At 36.3% G+C, this 16952-nt stretch overlaps 4 protein-coding genes across 8 annotated transcripts; all 4 read right to left on the reverse strand.

The window, feature by feature from the left end:
* Positions 1-1588: 1588 nt before the first annotated feature.
* On the reverse strand, positions 1589-3089 carry LOC110411544 (CASP-like protein 1C1). Its single transcript, XM_021421748.2, has 4 exons — positions 2914-3089; positions 2698-2800; positions 2393-2555; positions 1589-1662 (listed from the first exon to the last, which is right to left on the reverse strand). Exons 1-4 carry the CDS (start codon positions 3087-3089, stop codon positions 1589-1591), a joined length of 516 nt encoding a protein of 171 aa, XP_021277423.2.
* Positions 3090-4329: 1240 nt separating this feature from the next.
* RECA2 (recA DNA recombination family protein) lies at positions 4330-9243 on the reverse strand. Of its 3 annotated transcripts, none has more exons than XM_021420161.2 (9): positions 8632-9243; positions 8159-8525; positions 7950-8007; positions 7354-7571; positions 7152-7239; positions 6515-6687; positions 6054-6200; positions 5483-5617; positions 4330-4996 (listed from the first exon to the last, which is right to left on the reverse strand). In XM_021420161.2, exons 2-9 carry the CDS (start codon positions 8213-8215, stop codon positions 4610-4612), a joined length of 1263 nt encoding a protein of 420 aa, XP_021275836.1. In that variant the 5' UTR covers positions 8216-8525; positions 8632-9243; the 3' UTR covers positions 4330-4609. The 3 variants fall into 3 exon arrangements, with proteins under 3 accessions (XP_021275836.1, XP_021275835.1, XP_089638719.1); XM_021420160.2 differs by having other exon boundaries at positions 8159-8249; positions 8387-9243; XM_089782593.1 differs by having other exon boundaries at positions 8159-9243.
* A 515-nt stretch (positions 9244-9758) lies between these two features.
* LOC110410462 (nucleosome assembly protein 1;3-like) lies at positions 9759-12896 on the reverse strand. 3 transcript variants are annotated; one of them, XM_089782594.1, is made up of 12 exons: positions 12668-12896; positions 12528-12571; positions 12288-12383; positions 11830-11922; positions 11660-11747; positions 11508-11569; positions 11232-11416; positions 10951-11128; positions 10818-10861; positions 10461-10662; positions 10323-10340; positions 9759-10226 (listed from the first exon to the last, which is right to left on the reverse strand). In XM_089782594.1, exons 1-12 carry the CDS (start codon positions 12711-12713, stop codon positions 10164-10166), a joined length of 1119 nt encoding a protein of 372 aa, XP_089638720.1. In that variant the 5' UTR covers positions 12714-12896; the 3' UTR covers positions 9759-10163. The 3 variants fall into 3 exon arrangements, with proteins under 3 accessions (XP_089638720.1, XP_021275838.1, XP_021275837.1); XM_021420163.2 differs by having other exon boundaries at positions 9759-10229; positions 12668-12895; XM_021420162.2 differs by having other exon boundaries at positions 9759-10229; positions 11508-11747.
* A 1814-nt stretch (positions 12897-14710) lies between these two features.
* LOC110410422 (Ribosomal protein S16 family protein) lies at positions 14711-16849 on the reverse strand. Its single transcript, XM_021420088.2, has 3 exons — positions 16573-16849; positions 16407-16452; positions 14711-15256 (listed from the first exon to the last, which is right to left on the reverse strand). Exons 1-3 carry the CDS (start codon positions 16703-16705, stop codon positions 15025-15027), a joined length of 411 nt encoding a protein of 136 aa, XP_021275763.1. The 5' UTR covers positions 16706-16849; the 3' UTR covers positions 14711-15024.
* Between the last annotated feature and the right edge of the window lie 103 nt (positions 16850-16952).

The following is a 16952-nucleotide window of genomic DNA, read 5'->3' on the forward strand; positions in this document are numbered from 1 at the left end:
GTCATAATTTTCCCTTAAAAGAGAATTTCCGAATTCAAGCAAAAATCAAGCCCAACAAAGGACTTGATAGGCAGAAAACACAAAGGGGGAACCGCCCCTTTTTTCTGCTACGGAACAGAGAATCCAAAGGTATAGCACACTCTCAAGGAGTTAAACCATAGTCTAGCTATTCACCATCAACAAATCCTGTGATGGTCGAACACTGGCTTTTACAGCTCTAAAGATGTGATGCATTTTCCATCTCCTCGACTGCATTTTTTGACTCTTTATATGCAGACTAGTTTTCCTCAGCTATTTCGTGAAATGGATTGATGTTTTAAGATTTAATTGATTCATTGCAAAAACCACTTTTCATCATTAGATAAGACAGTGTGAATTTACCTATTTAGAAGTGATAAATATAACTAAAACTTCCCTAATTATTAGTAATTTAATAAAATTCGTCAACATCAATTGATTTTAAAAATATAATTTTAACGATATTTATTTTATCTGTAACATCCTAATGATACTCAAGTCATCCAATATACTTCATATATTTAAATAAATTTTTTTAAAATAAATACATATTTCTTTAAAAAAATAGTTTATTCAAATAATGTAAATCTGTAATACTTAATTTTAAAATTATAACTAGACGCGCATATCAAATTGCCCAGATCCAGTTACTGCATACAATTGCGTTTATCATGGCTTTATATTCTTGATTTCCTAAACCAGAAACTGTCCCCAAAAATAAATACCATATATGATTGAGTTTCTTTTCGTGAAAGTATGGAGTAATAACAGAGGGAAGGCCTAGGAGTGAAACTCGATCTAGTATGACACAAAACATTATCTGCAGTTTACAATATGATATCAAGTCAAAGGATCTGTCCGAAAGGTGATCACTGAAATATCATGGTTGCATCATGAAAGATCAATATTCAAATGTTAAGATATAGAAGTCTGATGATAAGTCAATACTTAGCTAGCAACAGCCCTTTTTCATGCAAGGCAAAATTCGAATTCCCATGTTATAGATACCCAAAAAGTTTTTTAAGTCCCAAAACACTGAACCAAAACAAATCAGGGGCAGCCTCTTCAAGGCCTGAGAGTTCCTAGCTGCTGCCTTTTTGATGCATTTTCTTCCCAGGCATATATATAAACCAATTATTCAAAAGCCGGTGGATCCCACTTCTAGAAACTATAGATAATTCTTCCATGAAGAAAAATGAAAGTAACATTTCTGCCCCTCTTGTTTAATTTTATATTACTATATTAACGAAGGGTCTTCATGGTGACCATATGCTTCTGCACCAGCATCATCAATCACGTTGGTGAAAGAAGAGGGTTGCGGTTTTAGTCAGCAGGAAAAGTTTCCATGCCGGGTCGGAGGAAGCACTTTTTGAGAAGCTTTCACACGCAATCTGTGCCCCTCAGTCAATATCTTGAAGCAAGAAAGATGGGTTGAGAATCTAATTGCACGAAACAAGATACAGAACAATCATTTGAACACATGCTATAATTAGTTTCTATCAAACTATGACATTAGTTAGCGACTTGAAGAAGCCTCGTCATATGAGACTTATAGACTTGGAATTGTGTATCACTGACCCTTCTTTCCTTCTTTCGGGTTATCCTCAATACCATCATTCTTCATATATCCACTGCGACTGAAATCTGCAAACAAGTCAAATTCATTAAACGAAAGAGGCTGGGATAGAGTTTTCTTTGGGAGGTTTATATGCAACAAAAGGGACGAAGAATCTGACTGGTTTATAGCTCGCCAGGAACTGTAATGCTTGTCCATTGTGTGTAGTTGGGGCTGATGTCAAATGTTGTTGATAGGTACTATTCTAAGGAGATTGAAGCACGTTCTCCGTTTCTCTGGACTATATCTGTTGCTTCACAAAGCAAAAGCCTACATGTTTCCTCTTCTGAACCAAGAAAACATTGCCAACTTTCATAAAATTGTTTTGAATTTTACTGATAAATTTATAGAGATAATTAACCGCATGAAACATTTGACAAGAAACTGGATCAAGCTTCTTCTACTAGCTCAGAGAGCTGAATCAAATGCAGTCCCAAACCCTCTCAATTGATGCCTAATTTTATGATGATAAGCACATCGATTAGCTTATTTGCAATTCCCCAAATATAATAACTAGGAAGATGGAGTACATAACGATGCTGACCATGACAAAAAAGAAATGTTTTCCCTGTTGCCAAGAGATTCGCTTGAACATAGATAATGTTCTCAGAAATGATAGTTATTTATCATTAGGAATGGCTCAAAATCAGGGAGCAGTCTGCTATTTCTTTGGCGGTGGCGGTTCTTTCTTTGGCGCTTGGAGGAGAAGAGGATTGAGTGCCATGCAGAGGCAAAAAATGATATTAAAGAAATACATGCCGAGGGCAATGTAGCCAGCAGTTACAGCAGTCAAGACCCGGGTGCAGTAGGAAGAGACCAGATCGCAGATTGGTGACCATTGTGCATGAGTATTCCCTTTCATCTCCATGTAAAACATTCCCAAAGTTGCTGAATTGATTGAAGCAAGTAGCATTGCAGCAACCTGGTCCCGAATATAGCCCAAACGAATCAGAATAGTTAACCAGGTGAACACAGCTAGAGCAAACCAGATTTTCACTTCAAAAATGTATATCGTAAGGCATTAACAGATAGGATGAGGGAGGAAGATGATGTCCAAACGGTACCATATCAGAGGCCACAATGCTTCGCCAGAGCAAACTTGTTTTAGGAAGCAGTAAAACCAGGAAGCTGTAAGCACTGACTATTGAATTAATCCCCATGAAGTACCTTAAAGAATAATGCACTTATCAGACATCAACAAAAAGAAGAAGAAATTTAATTAAAACTGAGCCGAAGTAGGGGGAAAAGTGACATAATTAATGGTTCACTCCTTGATTTACATGAAGCATGAAACGTCCTTGGCCTCTATTTTGATGGAATGTAGGGAGGGGAGAGGGACTGTCTCATGGCTTATTCCCATTGCAATGGCGGCTACAAGGGAAGCAAGGGCAGCCAAAACCCTGAGCGCCAAGGTGCACTTCGTCCTGAATAATGCTGAAGGCTCTGCATCCGACATCTTCGACTACAAGAAAACAAAATTTATACTTAGCACTTTGTTTAAATGAACCATAATCAAAACAAAAACGTAGCATAGCAGTATTGTCAAAATCAAAGTAGTACAATTGATCCTACAGGCCAATTTTACTTAAAAATGAATACTATGGGAAAAAAAAAGGGCATCATAATTAACCCAAGTTCTTAGACGTTACAACAAGAGAAAGTAATTGGATATTTTGCATAAGTTAATTGAACAACTTAATTAGCATTCACTCTTAGCAACATTATAACTCTTACCAGACAAGAAATTTAATGAAAATAGTTGATGAGACTGCTAGAGTTAAGTTAGAAAAGATGCAATTATACTTCCAAAGAACAAAAAAAAAAAAAGAAAACATATTATGTGGAAAACCTTATATATGCGCACCCATTGTTATATGGACATGTTACCTAGTCCCTTGGAACATCCATGCTCTGTTTCTTTATAGTGATTGTGTCGGTTTCATGTTTGTATAAGTTAACAAGAAAAAATTAACAACACTGAATCAATAAATTTAGAGGAAAATAAAACTTTGCTCACCTGCTTGAAGACGTATAAGCAGTTAGTATTAACCCTGCAAGATGAATACAAAAGGGTTTATAGTAAAATATAGGGTCTGCTGTAGATTTAAGAAGACAGTGTAGGGTTTTTCTATTTGTACTTGTTAGAAGGGAACAAAAATTTTATTTTATTATTATTATTATTATTTGGGGTGGGGGAGGGGGCGTGGTGTAATAAGAATTCTTGGTAAGTAAGTTAAATTGAGCATTACCTATTTAGGGAACATTTTCCTTTTCTATCAGTCCATCCTAATATAGCAAGAAGATAGCCGGGTAGAGCTTTGACAGTTCGTATCAATCAAGGGCCCAGCATAAGTGGCGTCATATTCTACCTTTCCCTTCAGAAATTCAAGCCGGGTTTTGACTTGGACTTCTTTGCCAATTTCATTATATGCAGAAAAACAAGTTGATTACAAATTTAGGAGCCTCATCCAATCATTTCAATTTCTTTGCCGACTTCCTCTTTTCTTTTTTGCGTCAGGCAGTTCCTTGTTAAGTTCTGAAACCATGGGCATAGATATGAACCGAAAACCAGAACAAGACTAAGATTGCATATACATATATATATATATATATAAAATATACATAATATAAAAATTGACCACATTAACATGCACAAAGTGGTTGGACAAATAACAATCTTGAGGAAGACTGTAGGATACCCCTGGAAATTTGAATGAAGATCCTGTATTCTTCCTTCATCTAAATTGATTCCACAAAACTTTCCAATGCACTATACGACACATGTACAAATGCGACCAACATACTCAAAAGGGTGGAATATGACTATGAATCAACGGACTTTCAAATCCTTCCATCATCGTGTCCACCGAAAAATTCACCTAGCTAACGACTGATCCAAAGGGAGAAAGCAACCCCCACAAAAGACTGAACCTGCAATGGGAACAAAGGGGGTTTCAGTCTGAGTCCAATGCACATTTAAGCTTCAACGGCAGTAGCAGCTTCTTCATCGGTTGTATCAGGTGGAATTATTTCTTCTGATGTATTCCCATCAGAAATATCTGTCTGTCTTTCCTTCTTTCTCTCAGTTTCCAGTAGCTTTTCTCTAAGTTTCATCACAAGTTCTTCACAAGCACTTTCATTTTCGGCCAAAAATTTTTTAAAGGCTTCCTTGCCATGGATTTTATGGTCATTGAAACTGTAGAATGCACCAGACTTTGTAACAAATTTGTGTTTTAGCGCTAAATCTATGATCTCTCCTTCCCGAGATATTCCCCTGCCAAACTCGAGCTCAAATTGAGCTGTCTTAAATGGAGGCGCAAGCTTGTTCTTCACAATCTTCACAAGAACTTGACTTCCAATAGTCTGCAGATTATAGAAATATCAAAAACACAACGAGACAAGGAATATAAAACAGAATGAGATCTACTCTAAAGAAGAGAAAATTATCTAGATTTGGTCATTTCCTATCTTCTACATGAGTCCCTTATGTGCCAGAAACTGGACATGCAACAGAGTTAAAAATGGAAAGGACTAAATTTATGAAAAAATCAAGGCCTTTCAAAATTAGATTGAGTAAGCTAGAGGTTAGATACAAGCTGGCTCGAAGATCAAGACAAGCAAATATAACTACATGTTTAACTTGCTTGGGAATGTAAGAGACCATTCAAAGGAAATTTTAATGACTTGCTCAACAGAGTTTCAACCATGCTAAAGGAAATTTTGATAAACAAATCATCGCCACCCAATCAGATTTGACGTGTGACTTATATGATGGGATGACCCTTTTAAACTACTACATCCAAATCCAACCAACAAACTGAAGAGGAAAGAAAGGATGGAACTTGATACCTCTTCTCCTTTCTTGACAAGCCCTGTTCTCCTTATGTTTAGACGCACTGAAGCATAGAACTTTAGTGCATTACCACCGCAGGTAACTTCAGTTGGCCCACCAAATCCACCAAAAGTTGAAAGTTTTGACCTCACCTAATATGTGAAAATAGTAAAGATGTGTTATAATAAACAAAAATTCCATGCTTCACTTATCTGCAGAACAAACTAATATAAGAGAAAAAACAGAACTTCATTTTGCATTCTCAACCTAAAAACCATGAGAAATCTGCAGCTGACCACAATTAAGAGCTACCATTCATCTAGGAAATATTACATCAAGCTAATAGCCATCCAATTAGTAGTCTGCATTCCTAATAAAATCCTTAAGAAATGGAACAAAAAGTTGACCAGGGCAAAACTCTAAAAGTACATGACACAGAGAGTATAAGGTTAATCTTTTTTAAATAAACTCAAAGCAAGAACTTTATAACTTCAAATTAGCAAACTAAATCTTCAGAAGACTATAGTGTTAATATGGAGTTGATCGTCAAAACTTATCAAGGACATAATCAGGATCTAAAACTTATACCTGATTTACAAAAATCAATATAGTTTGTGATAATGATAAGGAATGGCTCAATTTACGAAGAGCCTGGCTCATCAATCGAGCTTGCATTGCCATATGAGCATCACCCATCTCCCCATCAAGCTCACCTTTAGGCACAAGGGCAGCTACCTGAGAAAAAAAAATGAAGCATCAATTAGGACTCACTTCCAAATAAATATGATAAAAACTGCAGTACTGCACTGATAAAAAACAAAATACAGAATATCAACCCTTCAAGGATGAATCCAATGTATTTGCCACAACAACAATTATTTCAAAAAATATTCCTTCAAATTAGCATCATAGCACAACCTAACTAACTAAGCAGTCTAAAGGGAAAATGCAGACAGAGAGAAGAAAGCAGACCCACTCTACCAACTACCAGCTGTTATGATTAGGTCACACTCCCTCAAGGAAAAGAAACGAATCTAAAAACACCTTACACTGTCAACAACAACAACATCAACAGATCCACTCCGTATTAGTGTATCCACAAGACTGAGAGCTTGTTCACCACAATCAGGTTGCGAAAGAAGCAAATTCTCAGTGTTTACCCCAATTGCCTCAGCTAGAGCTGAATCAAGAGCATGCTCAGCATCGACAAAAACACAATAACCTGCATTTGAATGGTATAAAACATGTTAGTATCCAGCAGAAAAGTAACCCAAACAACCTCAACAGAAGAGAAGATAGTCTCAGACAAAATCTCCTCCACCCTCCAAATGTGCTCCCCATATAATTAGATTTAAGAATGTTATACACTGTATACAGCATTCCTTTGTGATATTTCAGATGCATTTTGATAATAATCTTTTATATGTCAGAAATCAAGAATCAACAGACAAGGTGTATATTGGAATTTAACATGAAACCTAACATATCATAGTTTCCTTCTATCTGTTGTAACCATGAAACAGATGAAATGTGTCTTCCGGTAGCATAGCAAGAAAAAGTTACAAAAGAAAAATGGGAAGCTATTCTACTCTGCCAACACAGAATAATGAATGTCATAATGAATGAGCGGTTCATCATAACAAATCATGAAATCATGCAGTACTAAGTTAAAATACACTAAGCAACCTCCTTGCTTCTGTGCTTCAGCAATTACATGTAGGGCAAGAGTTGTTTTCCCAGAAGCCTCTGGTCCATATATCTCCACAACACGTCCCTGTAAAATTTCAATACCGAGATGTCTAAGGAACTAATAAACATCACACAATTACTTAGTAGCGGGATGTATTAAGGGAGAAAATAAAAAAAAAGTGAAACAAGAATTGAGTACCTTTGGAAGTCCACCAGTTCCAAGTGCTATGTCCAAAGCAAAAGAACCAGTGGAAACTACCGGAACATCTTTAGGAGACACAGATCGACCCAGCCACATAATAGATCCTTTTCCAAAAGAACTAGTAATCTGATCCAGGGCTTGTTTTAGGGCCAATTCTTTCTTGGACATATTCTCGTCACATGAGTCGCTTCCATCTGACTTTGATTTCCTTCTACCTTCAGTCAGACATAAACCAAGATACACCCGAACACAAGAAAATAAGTACCATATTTAGTTTTAAACTTGAATAAATCCAGCTAAAATAAAAAACAAATAACCCCATCTTTTAGATGGAATTAACTTGAGCACAATGATTTATGGTACAGTTGACTTGTTTCAATTAAAATCATCCTAGATTCAGATATTCATTAAGTTAATAAAAATCCCATGATAAAGCACTCTTCTCCAAACACATTCAGATAAACACCAGATTAAAACTTCTAGCTAATCAACTTGCATGGTTTAATCAACCTATAGAATATAAAATACCCAAATAACAATATTTTATAAAATATCAACATTGAAATTATAGCTTGTAATGGAAGTTTCAATACCTTTAGAAGAAAAGGCACACAGCTGAGAAGATGACCCTAATACCCCTCTCCTACATACCTGCAAAGAAAATGATTCAAAGTTCATACCATTCCTAACTTTCTTATAGAAAATGAACACAGTGCAAGATAAGCAGATACATTGAATAGAACAAAAGCAAAGGGATATGACCTTATAGAAGAAAATAAACAGAAGGGTAAAGGATCAAAACCTCTGGAGCGAAGAGAGAACGTTTCAGAGAAGAAATATTTCGAAGAAACCTCGCCATAGCACGCTATGAAACGGCTGGGCTCTGTTTAGAACTACAAAATCCAAAAAAACAGGAAGATGGAGAACAAAATAGTTATGATAAAATGTTATTCCATGGATTACAAAGCGTGGGTTTACTTCTTTTTCTTTAAAAGAGAAGAAGAAAGAGAGCAGAGAAATGGACAGTAACTCTGCTCAGTGATGTTAGGGTTTTAGGTTGAGTTTCCCTCCTTTTTGACATTTCAGTCTGGTTAAGTACCGGGGACTGGAAGCTGAATGGGCCGTCCGGGCCTTGTAAGGATTTGTTGTCAAATTTCTAAGGGGCCCAGCTTTTGGCAAAAAAAAAAAAAGGAAAAAATGGTTGAGTTAACAAGAGAATGCAAAGTACAGTAAACAACAAAGAAGGAGAAAAACGTCGAGATTGAAAATTTAGACCCCAGCTTTCCTATCGTCTCCTGTTTTCTAGCTTGCCAGCAACACCAGGCAGGCTCTAGCAGCCCAAGTAAACTGAGTTGTTCAATCCCCCAGGTTATCTTTAAAGAGGGAGCTGCAAAATTTCCTTCCAAATCCTCTTGGAGCAAATATGGTCCCTGGAATGCTCAGCCTTGTTACATAAACAGCACCTTAAATTTGGAATATCAAGCCTCTATGAACTACGAGCGGATAGAGGGGCTAATCTGTCCAGGATGGCAAGCCGGAAGGTGGATGAATGCTTGGGGATATGGTTGTTGGGGAGCCAGATGAGCCAATGCCAGGAAACTTTAATAAATCCCATGTAAAAGCAGCTTTATACACCCAGATTTAGAAGCCAGCCAAATTCGCAAAGTGGAGTCAGGGCCCAACTGCAAGCAAATGTCTGCCAACATCGCTGAGTTTCAGGAGCTTTTTCGAGTGCAAACTGCAGGCATCTGGGCTGGGATATGAATATTTCTAATACCTTGGGCTTTTGGCTTTGATCATGTTTTACTACTTTCTTGGAAATAGGTCTGCCATGCTGATCGTGATGGTCGAGTACCAATGTCTTTTCTTGTTTTTCTATGTATGATTAAGTTGCTGCTTTGAAATTCTCAGTTACCAATCAGAAATTCCTACGAACAACTGCAGCCAAGAAACCATTTTCTACTTACTACACTCAAGTTTGTATGGATCCATCATGGACATAATTGCTTCCATCCGACCAAACAAACCATTTTTTACAAAACAATCCGGTTAGATTAGTAACAGGTGGAACACTATGAAATTCTCTTTTAATCAAATTTAAACTACGAGCACGTCATTGTTAGATTAGTAATTGGATTTTGTTCATTTATCAAACTCCCTGAAAAACGAATCAAACCACTCTGCTTAAGCTTTCAAGACCCATCATATACCTTCAACACGACAGAAGCAGAAACAAATATGAGAGCAAACGAGAAACTTTTTAATCAGTAGCCCTTCTGGTGGAAATTGGGGGATATAATAGAAAAGGTGAAAATATGAGAGATCCCCGAAGAAATTAAATCATTGGCGACAATACAACATCACTCGCAAAGATTACAAATCACAAAAGAGTAAAAAGAAAATTATAAAACCAATAAATTTAATTAAGATAAAAAATCAACTGAAGAGTTGGCAAGAAATTAAAAAATAACTATAATTAGACTTGCCATAACTTGATTTTAATGATAACAAGCTATCACAACAAGAACACTAAAGACAGACATATACTCAATTGTTTCTGGAAACATTCACATAAAGAAAATCTCAACACATCTCGACTACCAGACCACGTCCTATCAAACCAACAGACCAAAAAGAAAGGGAAAAGAAGGATTCTCCAAGCCAATCATTCATGGTATAACATGAAAAATGTAAAAATAAATAACCACCAAAACTGCAAAACCCCCCTTCCCTTTCTCTTCCAAATCAATATTTTATAGACCACCCTGCTAGGGTCGCCACATATCTGCCACAGCAGCAATTAGAATCTACTGCTGCTTGCATTCTGGAGGCCTCTCACCTTGTTGTCCTTCCCCTTGTGCTCTTCCACTCTTCTACAGTACAAAATAAAAAATAATCAGGCATAAATATCAATAAGGGGCGCCAAAAATTGAGGTCTAAATCTAAATGATATGGAATTGGTGTACCTTTTGTGCAGATGAAGACTGCAGCAACATTTTCATGCAATTTAACAAAAAACAAACAAAAAAATTAGCGTCACTTCAAATTCTGAAAGGATTATTGTGCATACATATAAAACACAACAAAAATCTAGCATCTCATACCTTCTTTTTGGTCTTACTTTCTTCTTCATCATCCTCATCATCCTCATCATCATCATCCTCATCCTCCTCATCGTCTTCATCCTCATCCTCATCAACATCATCATCTTCATCGTCATCTTCTATCTCAAGCTCATCTGCCTGAATAGCTTCTCCTGTAAACCATGACGCAGCATGTGGAATAATCTTGTCTCGAATAGTTGACCTGTACAAATAAGTATTTGGTACAAATAACATTTATTGATGATGTCTCCACATATCAATTTGACTGATAAATATAGCTCATACGAAGCATTAGTAAGAGGAGTTCAAACTGAGAAACAACGCAATGACTAGAGGTAAGCTAAAAAGAGAACTCACCCTATGTCATAATCCTGTTCCATTTGATTTTGCAGCTCCTCAGCCTGTGCAAGAAAGTACAAACCATTAGAAGACCAGAAAATAATTAATCAATCATCAAAGTTTTATGCTGATACGGTGAGGTTAGCCATACAGTATCTTCATCAATATCTTCATCATCATCAGGAACTTGAGGTGGATTGAAGAAGTTGAAGAAACTTTCACAATCTTCCGTTTTAGTGATTGGCTTGGCATTCTTTGCTCCCTTCTTAGGCTTTTTTTTAAGGAGCTTTTGTGTTAAGCATTTTCCTGGATACCATTCAATCTCCGTCCTACAAATTAAGTGCAAAAAAATTTTAGTTAAACTAAGTAAGAAGCCTCATAATCTAATTATACAATAAGAAATTTTTTAAAGAAAGTAATAAAGGCACTTACCCAATAGCTTTCTCCAGAATAGGTTCATCTTCATCGATCATGTGATATGTCTTTGTCAACAAAGTATTCTTGAAATAAGGATTGGTGTCAAAATAAAACTCAAGCTTGAATCCTTTGGGTTCCTCTATTCTATACCACTTAATATCCTTGAGATATTTGAGAGCTCCTTCATCACGTTCGGTGATCTAATTCCAAAAGCAAACCAAGTAAAAATGAGAATCACTATTTCCAACAAGAAAAAAGCATCCAAACAGCAATTATAACTGGATAACTGACCTCCTCAGACAGCACTTCGTTATTTTTCATTGCAGTAAGCCAAAAATCAGGCACTCCTTTCTCTGTATAAAGCATAATTGCATAAATAACCATGCACAAAGAAAGAGAGGAGGGGATAGAGCAAAAAAGGACCAGAATAAATAAGATCATACCTTCAGCAGCTTTATCCTCTCCTTGGTCCATGGTTGCTTCATTTGGAGTTCCTTCAGCTTCACCAACACCATTCACAATATCGTACCGCTACAAATGTATGATAACTAATCAGGCAAAAAACAATAGTAACTGATTAAACAAAAATAGAAACAAAATTCAAAAGGCAAACCTTAGCATATAGGGGTTGATATAGTTTCTGATATTTAGCTTCAAGTGCTGCTCTCTCCTCAAAAAACTTAACCTCCAACTCATCATGTTGGCTCTGTTAAACAATTGGACAACTCCAAACATCAAACTGGCATTCCACTTCCAAACTTATTGTAGCTCAATTCAATTGAAAACAGACAACAGCAATCTAGTCCAGCTAGGTGAGAATATAAATTAAAATGCAACCTTATACTCAATCAAAGTAAATCCAATCCAATATCAAATCAAAACTTTGCACAGATATTCTTAGAAATTCAACAAAATTGAGTAAACTTATACATCAAAGGACACGGAAGTTTCTTCACAATGGAAGCAAATCGGCCCTCAAATTCAATTACTATGACAAAATAAACCACAAGTGATACCATAATAACATTTCACAGCACAGTAACAAAACCAACTTCGCAAGAAATAACATGCCTGGATCTCCCTGAGAACCTCCACACGCTTCCTGACATTCGGTGACAGATTCTCCAGCATATCGGTGTGCTCCCCAGCAAGATTCTGAAGCTTATTCTGCAAACCAGAATATAAAAAAATCCAACCAATCACTAAAAACGCCAAAAAAAAAAAGAAAAAGAAAGAAACCAAAAGCAGCCAAAAAAATTTCCATTTGACAAAAAAAAACTAAGAAAAAAATCATTTCTCAGAGTCACTGACCTTGAGAGCGTTAACAAGGCCCGCTCGAGCTTCCTCGTTAAGAGCTGCAACCCAAAAAGAAGTTAAACACAAAAAATAAGAGATAAAAACGAAGAGGAGTGAAGCGGCAGAGTTAAGGTTTTAAGGCAGACGGAGATTACCATCGCCGAGATCGGCCATGTTGAAGTTAATCCCTTCGTTGCTCATTGAGAATTCTTCTAGGGGAAAAAAAGGCAAGAAGAGTGATTTAGAGAAAGGGGGTGCTAAAACCCTAGATTGGAGAGTGTGGAGCGAAAGGGTAAAGGAGGGATGGAATTTCAAGGGTTTGAGAGGCGTGTAAAAAAGACGTGGCCTCGCTTAAAATCCTCTCCCTCTCCTTATAAAAACCTAAACGCGCCTCGACTCCTTTTTATTGCCGAGGCGGCCTAAACCCCTTTTTTTTTTTAATTTATTTTCCTTATTTGTTTTTGAGAAATAGGGTTCGCACGCTTTTTAATTTGCCCAGCACAACCCGTATTCTTAGTTGAATATACTGCATCGCTTCAGTGTTCTTTTTTGGTTCTCGCTTTAAGAAATCGTACTCTTTTTTGTTTTTAAAGTGGAAAAAAAAAAAGGAAACAATTGTTTTTTTTTTAATTTTTGAAATATTCTTTTCTTTTTGGGCTTTATAACAAAATAAAATTTCCAAACATATTCTTTTACAATATCCAGAAAATCTAGAAATGCGGTATGCGAAAAAGCTTGTCTAAATATACTTGTTATACCTTCAAATATATATATCATAAATATCTTACTATATCAAGCATTTTAAAAGGAAGTAAGATGCTTCTATCCAACCTCAAATAAAAAATTTTAAAAAGTTTTATAAACAGGATTGTGTACGTTATGAAATTAATTTTTTTTTTAAATAACGATATCGAAATCAAATGATATTAAGAGTTGATTCGATATAAATTTATCCACATTAAGCACATTGGAAGAAAAGATGAGTAAGGTAGTTAATGATGAGATAAGTGTAATTAGATTTGGTAAGAGAGAATGTTACATAAATGTTGTGATACCGATTATTTATTATCATTATCAATAATTGTTTTATTACTATTGATATTGATCAGAATCAGATAGAGGATTATCATGATTTGATTACCTTAAATAACAACAAAAAAATCCATGGTATTGTTTTCCACTTTAAAATCATTATACAATTCAAAGAAAAGTAGTGTATTTACAATTAAATAAAACTATGCAAGTTAGACCATTTATTATTTTTTCCACTACTAATTTATAAATTTTGTAATGGAAAACCCTCTAGTTTATTTTAAATATATATTTTTAATGAATTTGATTGAAAATTTGATGAAATTTGCTAACCAAAAACACAAAAAAAATTTAAATGTTAATTATTTCCAAACAAAAATTGCATGCAATAATTAAATCACATTAAAAAAGAATTAATAAAATTTTAATACTACTATATGAGCTGATTTTTTTTTTAAATGATCATCAGAACACAATTTAATTTTTTTTGACAACATTTAACTTTACGAATGACTTGACAATAATCGTTTAACCAACACTGGATGCAACCCTTTATTCATATTTATGACAATAATATATTCACCGCTTACCAGTATAAAGTTGAAGTTACAGAGGAATTCAAAGGGGAGTAGGATTGAATGGAAGGATTCATCCCCACTCTCCCATCTTCAGGTCCCCTCCCTAACATCTCACGGTACTGACTTCAACCAAATAATTGATACTCTGTGCAAAGACGAAAAAGGAACAGTGAATTTTGTTACATTTTTCCCTCCTCTCTCTCCTTGGGACATAATTCAAAAATGAAACATGCCTGTCTATTACTGGTTTACTACTAGTGAGTACTTAATAGCACAGAGAGATTTGAACTAGATCAATTAAACTCAACTTTTGATCTTGGTTTTCTAGAAACAGGTAGACCCCGCGCCAGCCAGCATTTCCAAGATCTTACGCAAGATTAGCTGACCACTAGGGACTTGTCTCATGTTTTCTTTTGTCAATTCCAGCTCTCACCATGGTTTCACATACAGAATCTATTTTTCCACAATTTTTATTTTACACGTTAGATACGCCTGATAACAAGCAATTACACTGCAAATATCTTCACTAAAAAAGCTGGTGCGAAGTAAATATCAGCTACTACCATTCCGAATCACGCAACTCAGCAATAGTTTCAACATAGACCCCTAATTATTTAAGTAAAGACCAACATTTAAATCATGCATGAAATTCATTCAACAACCTGAAGGGAATGCAGAATCCAATTAGTTGTCATGGAATCAAGTTTCATACACCTTCTATGCATGGCACTGAAATCACTATCCTGAACATAAGATGCTTCTTCAATGGAAGGCAAATGTTACTTTCAAGATAACAGCACTTCCAGTGATCCACTATATCCACTTTTGTGAGCACCATCCCTAACCTTGATCTAAGCCTCAGAAACTGCAGAATAAGGAGCATTGTGGGATAGATTACAATTTCAGGCGGAAGTTGCTCCATTTGCAGCCTCATCTTTACCACCATTTTGTTGGCTAGCAGTAGCTGGCTTCTCCGCACTCAAAACACGCCCTGTCAGAGGATCAACAGGACACGTGTCACGTGGTCCACCCTTGCGTCCCATAGCCACCATTGGTGGTGGAGGCAATAATCCAGCTCTAAAAAGAATGCGTTGGACTGGCTCTGAAGGCTGCGCACCAACTGATAACCAGTACCTGCAGAAAACAATGACAATAGAAGTTTATCAATATCAGGCGGTTTCACTGCCACATGGTAGAACAAGACTATGGTAGTTGCCAACCTTATGCACTAAAGTGATTCATTGTTCTTCTCCACAACTATACAAAAGTTGGTACAAATCTGATACTTTTTTTTTCTCTCTACAAAACTTAACTGTGTTGAGCATGCAAAGGAGGTAAACAAGCAATTACAAGAATCTGAGGAACTATAGGAATCCACTACTGTCTACCCTGACATGATTCTATGAACTAACTCTAAATTGATTTAGTCCAATTTACAGATCAAGTTATTAAAGTTGAGCTCTGAACTCAAGATAACTCTAGCTTTATAGCAAAAAAAAAAAAACTCTAGCCACACTGCATACTGTTTGCTGCAACTACTACTTACTCCTCCCATGCAACTTCTCACAATAGTTACAGTTTCAAGAAATCTCCTTTGGTACACTAATGCATTAAGAACTCTGCAAATCTAACAGCTTGGGCATTCTATTCACCCTAATTACATAGCACACCCTCTTCAAATTGTTTTATATCAATTTTTTAGAATATAGTTATTTGTGGCCCATATTTTGCCAACCTTGATTGTGTAGCTGGACACAGAGTCTATTCATCCCAAGTTCCAACCAGAAAGCATTTCTCCCTCACCAATCCTTTCATTCCCCTACCCCCTGATCATAATTTACAAATTCAGAAGAATTTCTTTTTAATAGTCATACTTTGATATAATATCTGCAAACTCTCCCCTTCTATAGAAAACTGAGAGATGGCTTTATTTCTCTAATCCAACTAGAACTATCAAGGCCAGACTCCCAAAGCAATATACTCTGTATTGTTTCTGGAAAACTAGAATTCGAAAATGCTACTCACTACAGCCAAGCCACTAATTGATTACACGTTCTTTGCGTTACTCCATACCTCACAAATTCACAAGGAAACAGAGACAACGCCGCAGCAGAAACAAACATCTCAACGACAAAAAAGAGAGAAACAGTATGAAAACCAACAGAATAAGATAATGATTATTCCAGTCTAAATTCGAGACGTAACTGAAAGGCAACATCCAAATGCAAAAATGTAGAATTTGTGATCAAAAAGTAGAGAATAAGAATGGAAGATAGCAGCTTACTTCACCCTCTCAAAGTTAAGACCCATTCGTTTACCCCCATCTTGACCTGTAGAAAAGAGACAGATAAGATGAAAAATCAATAAGCAATTCTTCCATTAGCTCCATTTTCTTTTTCAGGGGAAAAACATGGCCGTCATGGACTAGGGCAGGGAAGGACGAAGATGACCTGGCAAAGGATTATAGTAACCAAGGACTTCGAGATGCTTGCCATCCCTTGGGGATCTGCTATTGGCGGCCATCACCCTGTAAAATGGCTTGTTTTTGCATCCGAACCTCGACAATCTGATCCTCACCACCATTTTCTCTCGCACTCTCTTCTCTTCTTACCAATCTGAATGGATCACCTGTTAAATTCACACCACTGTTTTCCTAGGGTTTTGGGTTTTGTTCTTCTCTCTACGCTAATCATATTCTTTTCCTTTTTATTTTTTTTTATTTACTTTCCGAAGTAAAAACATTGAAGGTGCGTTTAGACGCTCCGAACCGTTTGACTGTTGTCCTCAATAAAACGACCTCGTTCCACTAACCGACAAACGCTAGCGTTTC

This window comes from Theobroma umbraticum, unplaced genomic scaffold, assembly GCF_002168275.2.
Source record: "Theobroma umbraticum cultivar Fairchild unplaced genomic scaffold, ASM216827v3 scaffold_56.0, whole genome shotgun sequence".
Lineage (NCBI taxonomy): Eukaryota > Viridiplantae > Streptophyta > Magnoliopsida > Malvales > Malvaceae > Theobroma > Theobroma umbraticum.

Coding starts and splice junctions, on each gene's coding strand:
- LOC110410462 (XM_021420162.2), bottom strand. CDS start 12,713: ATGAGCAACGAAGGGATTAACTTCAACATGGCCGATCTCGGCGATG. Junction 11,923..12,287: donor AGGTTCTCAGGGAGATCCAG/GCATGTTATTTC, acceptor ATTGTTTAACAG/AGCCAACATGATGAGTTGGA. Junction 10,663..10,817: donor GAACAGGATTATGACATAGG/GTGAGTTCTCTT, acceptor TTATTTGTACAG/GTCAACTATTCGAGACAAGA.
- RECA2 (XM_021420161.2), bottom strand. CDS start 8,215: ATGGCGAGGTTTCTTCGAAATATTTCTTCTCTGAAACGTTCTCTCTTC. Junction 7,240..7,353: donor GAACTGGTGGACTTCCAAAG/GTACTCAATTCT, acceptor GAAATTTTACAG/GGACGTGTTGTGGAGATATA. Junction 4,997..5,482: donor TTGTCAAGAAAGGAGAAGAG/GTATCAAGTTCC, acceptor TATAATCTGCAG/ACTATTGGAAGTCAAGTTCT.
- LOC110411544 (XM_021421748.2), bottom strand. CDS start 3,089: ATGTCGGATGCAGAGCCTTCAGCATTATTCAGGACGAAGTGCACCTTG. Junction 2,801..2,913: donor AAGGACGTTTCATGCTTCAT/GTAAATCAAGGA, acceptor TTATTCTTTAAG/GTACTTCATGGGGATTAATT. Junction 2,556..2,697: donor GCATTGTGGCCTCTGATATG/GTACCGTTTGGA, acceptor ATTCGGGACCAG/GTTGCTGCAATGCTACTTGC.
- LOC110410422 (XM_021420088.2), bottom strand. CDS start 16,705: ATGGTGGTGAGGATCAGATTGTCGAGGTTCGGATGCAAAAACAAGCCA. Junction 16,453..16,572: donor TTACTATAATCCTTTGCCAG/GTCATCTTCGTC, acceptor TCTTTTCTACAG/GTCAAGATGGGGGTAAACGA. Junction 15,257..16,406: donor CTTAACTTTGAGAGGGTGAA/GTAAGCTGCTAT, acceptor TGTTTTCTGCAG/GTACTGGTTATCAGTTGGTG.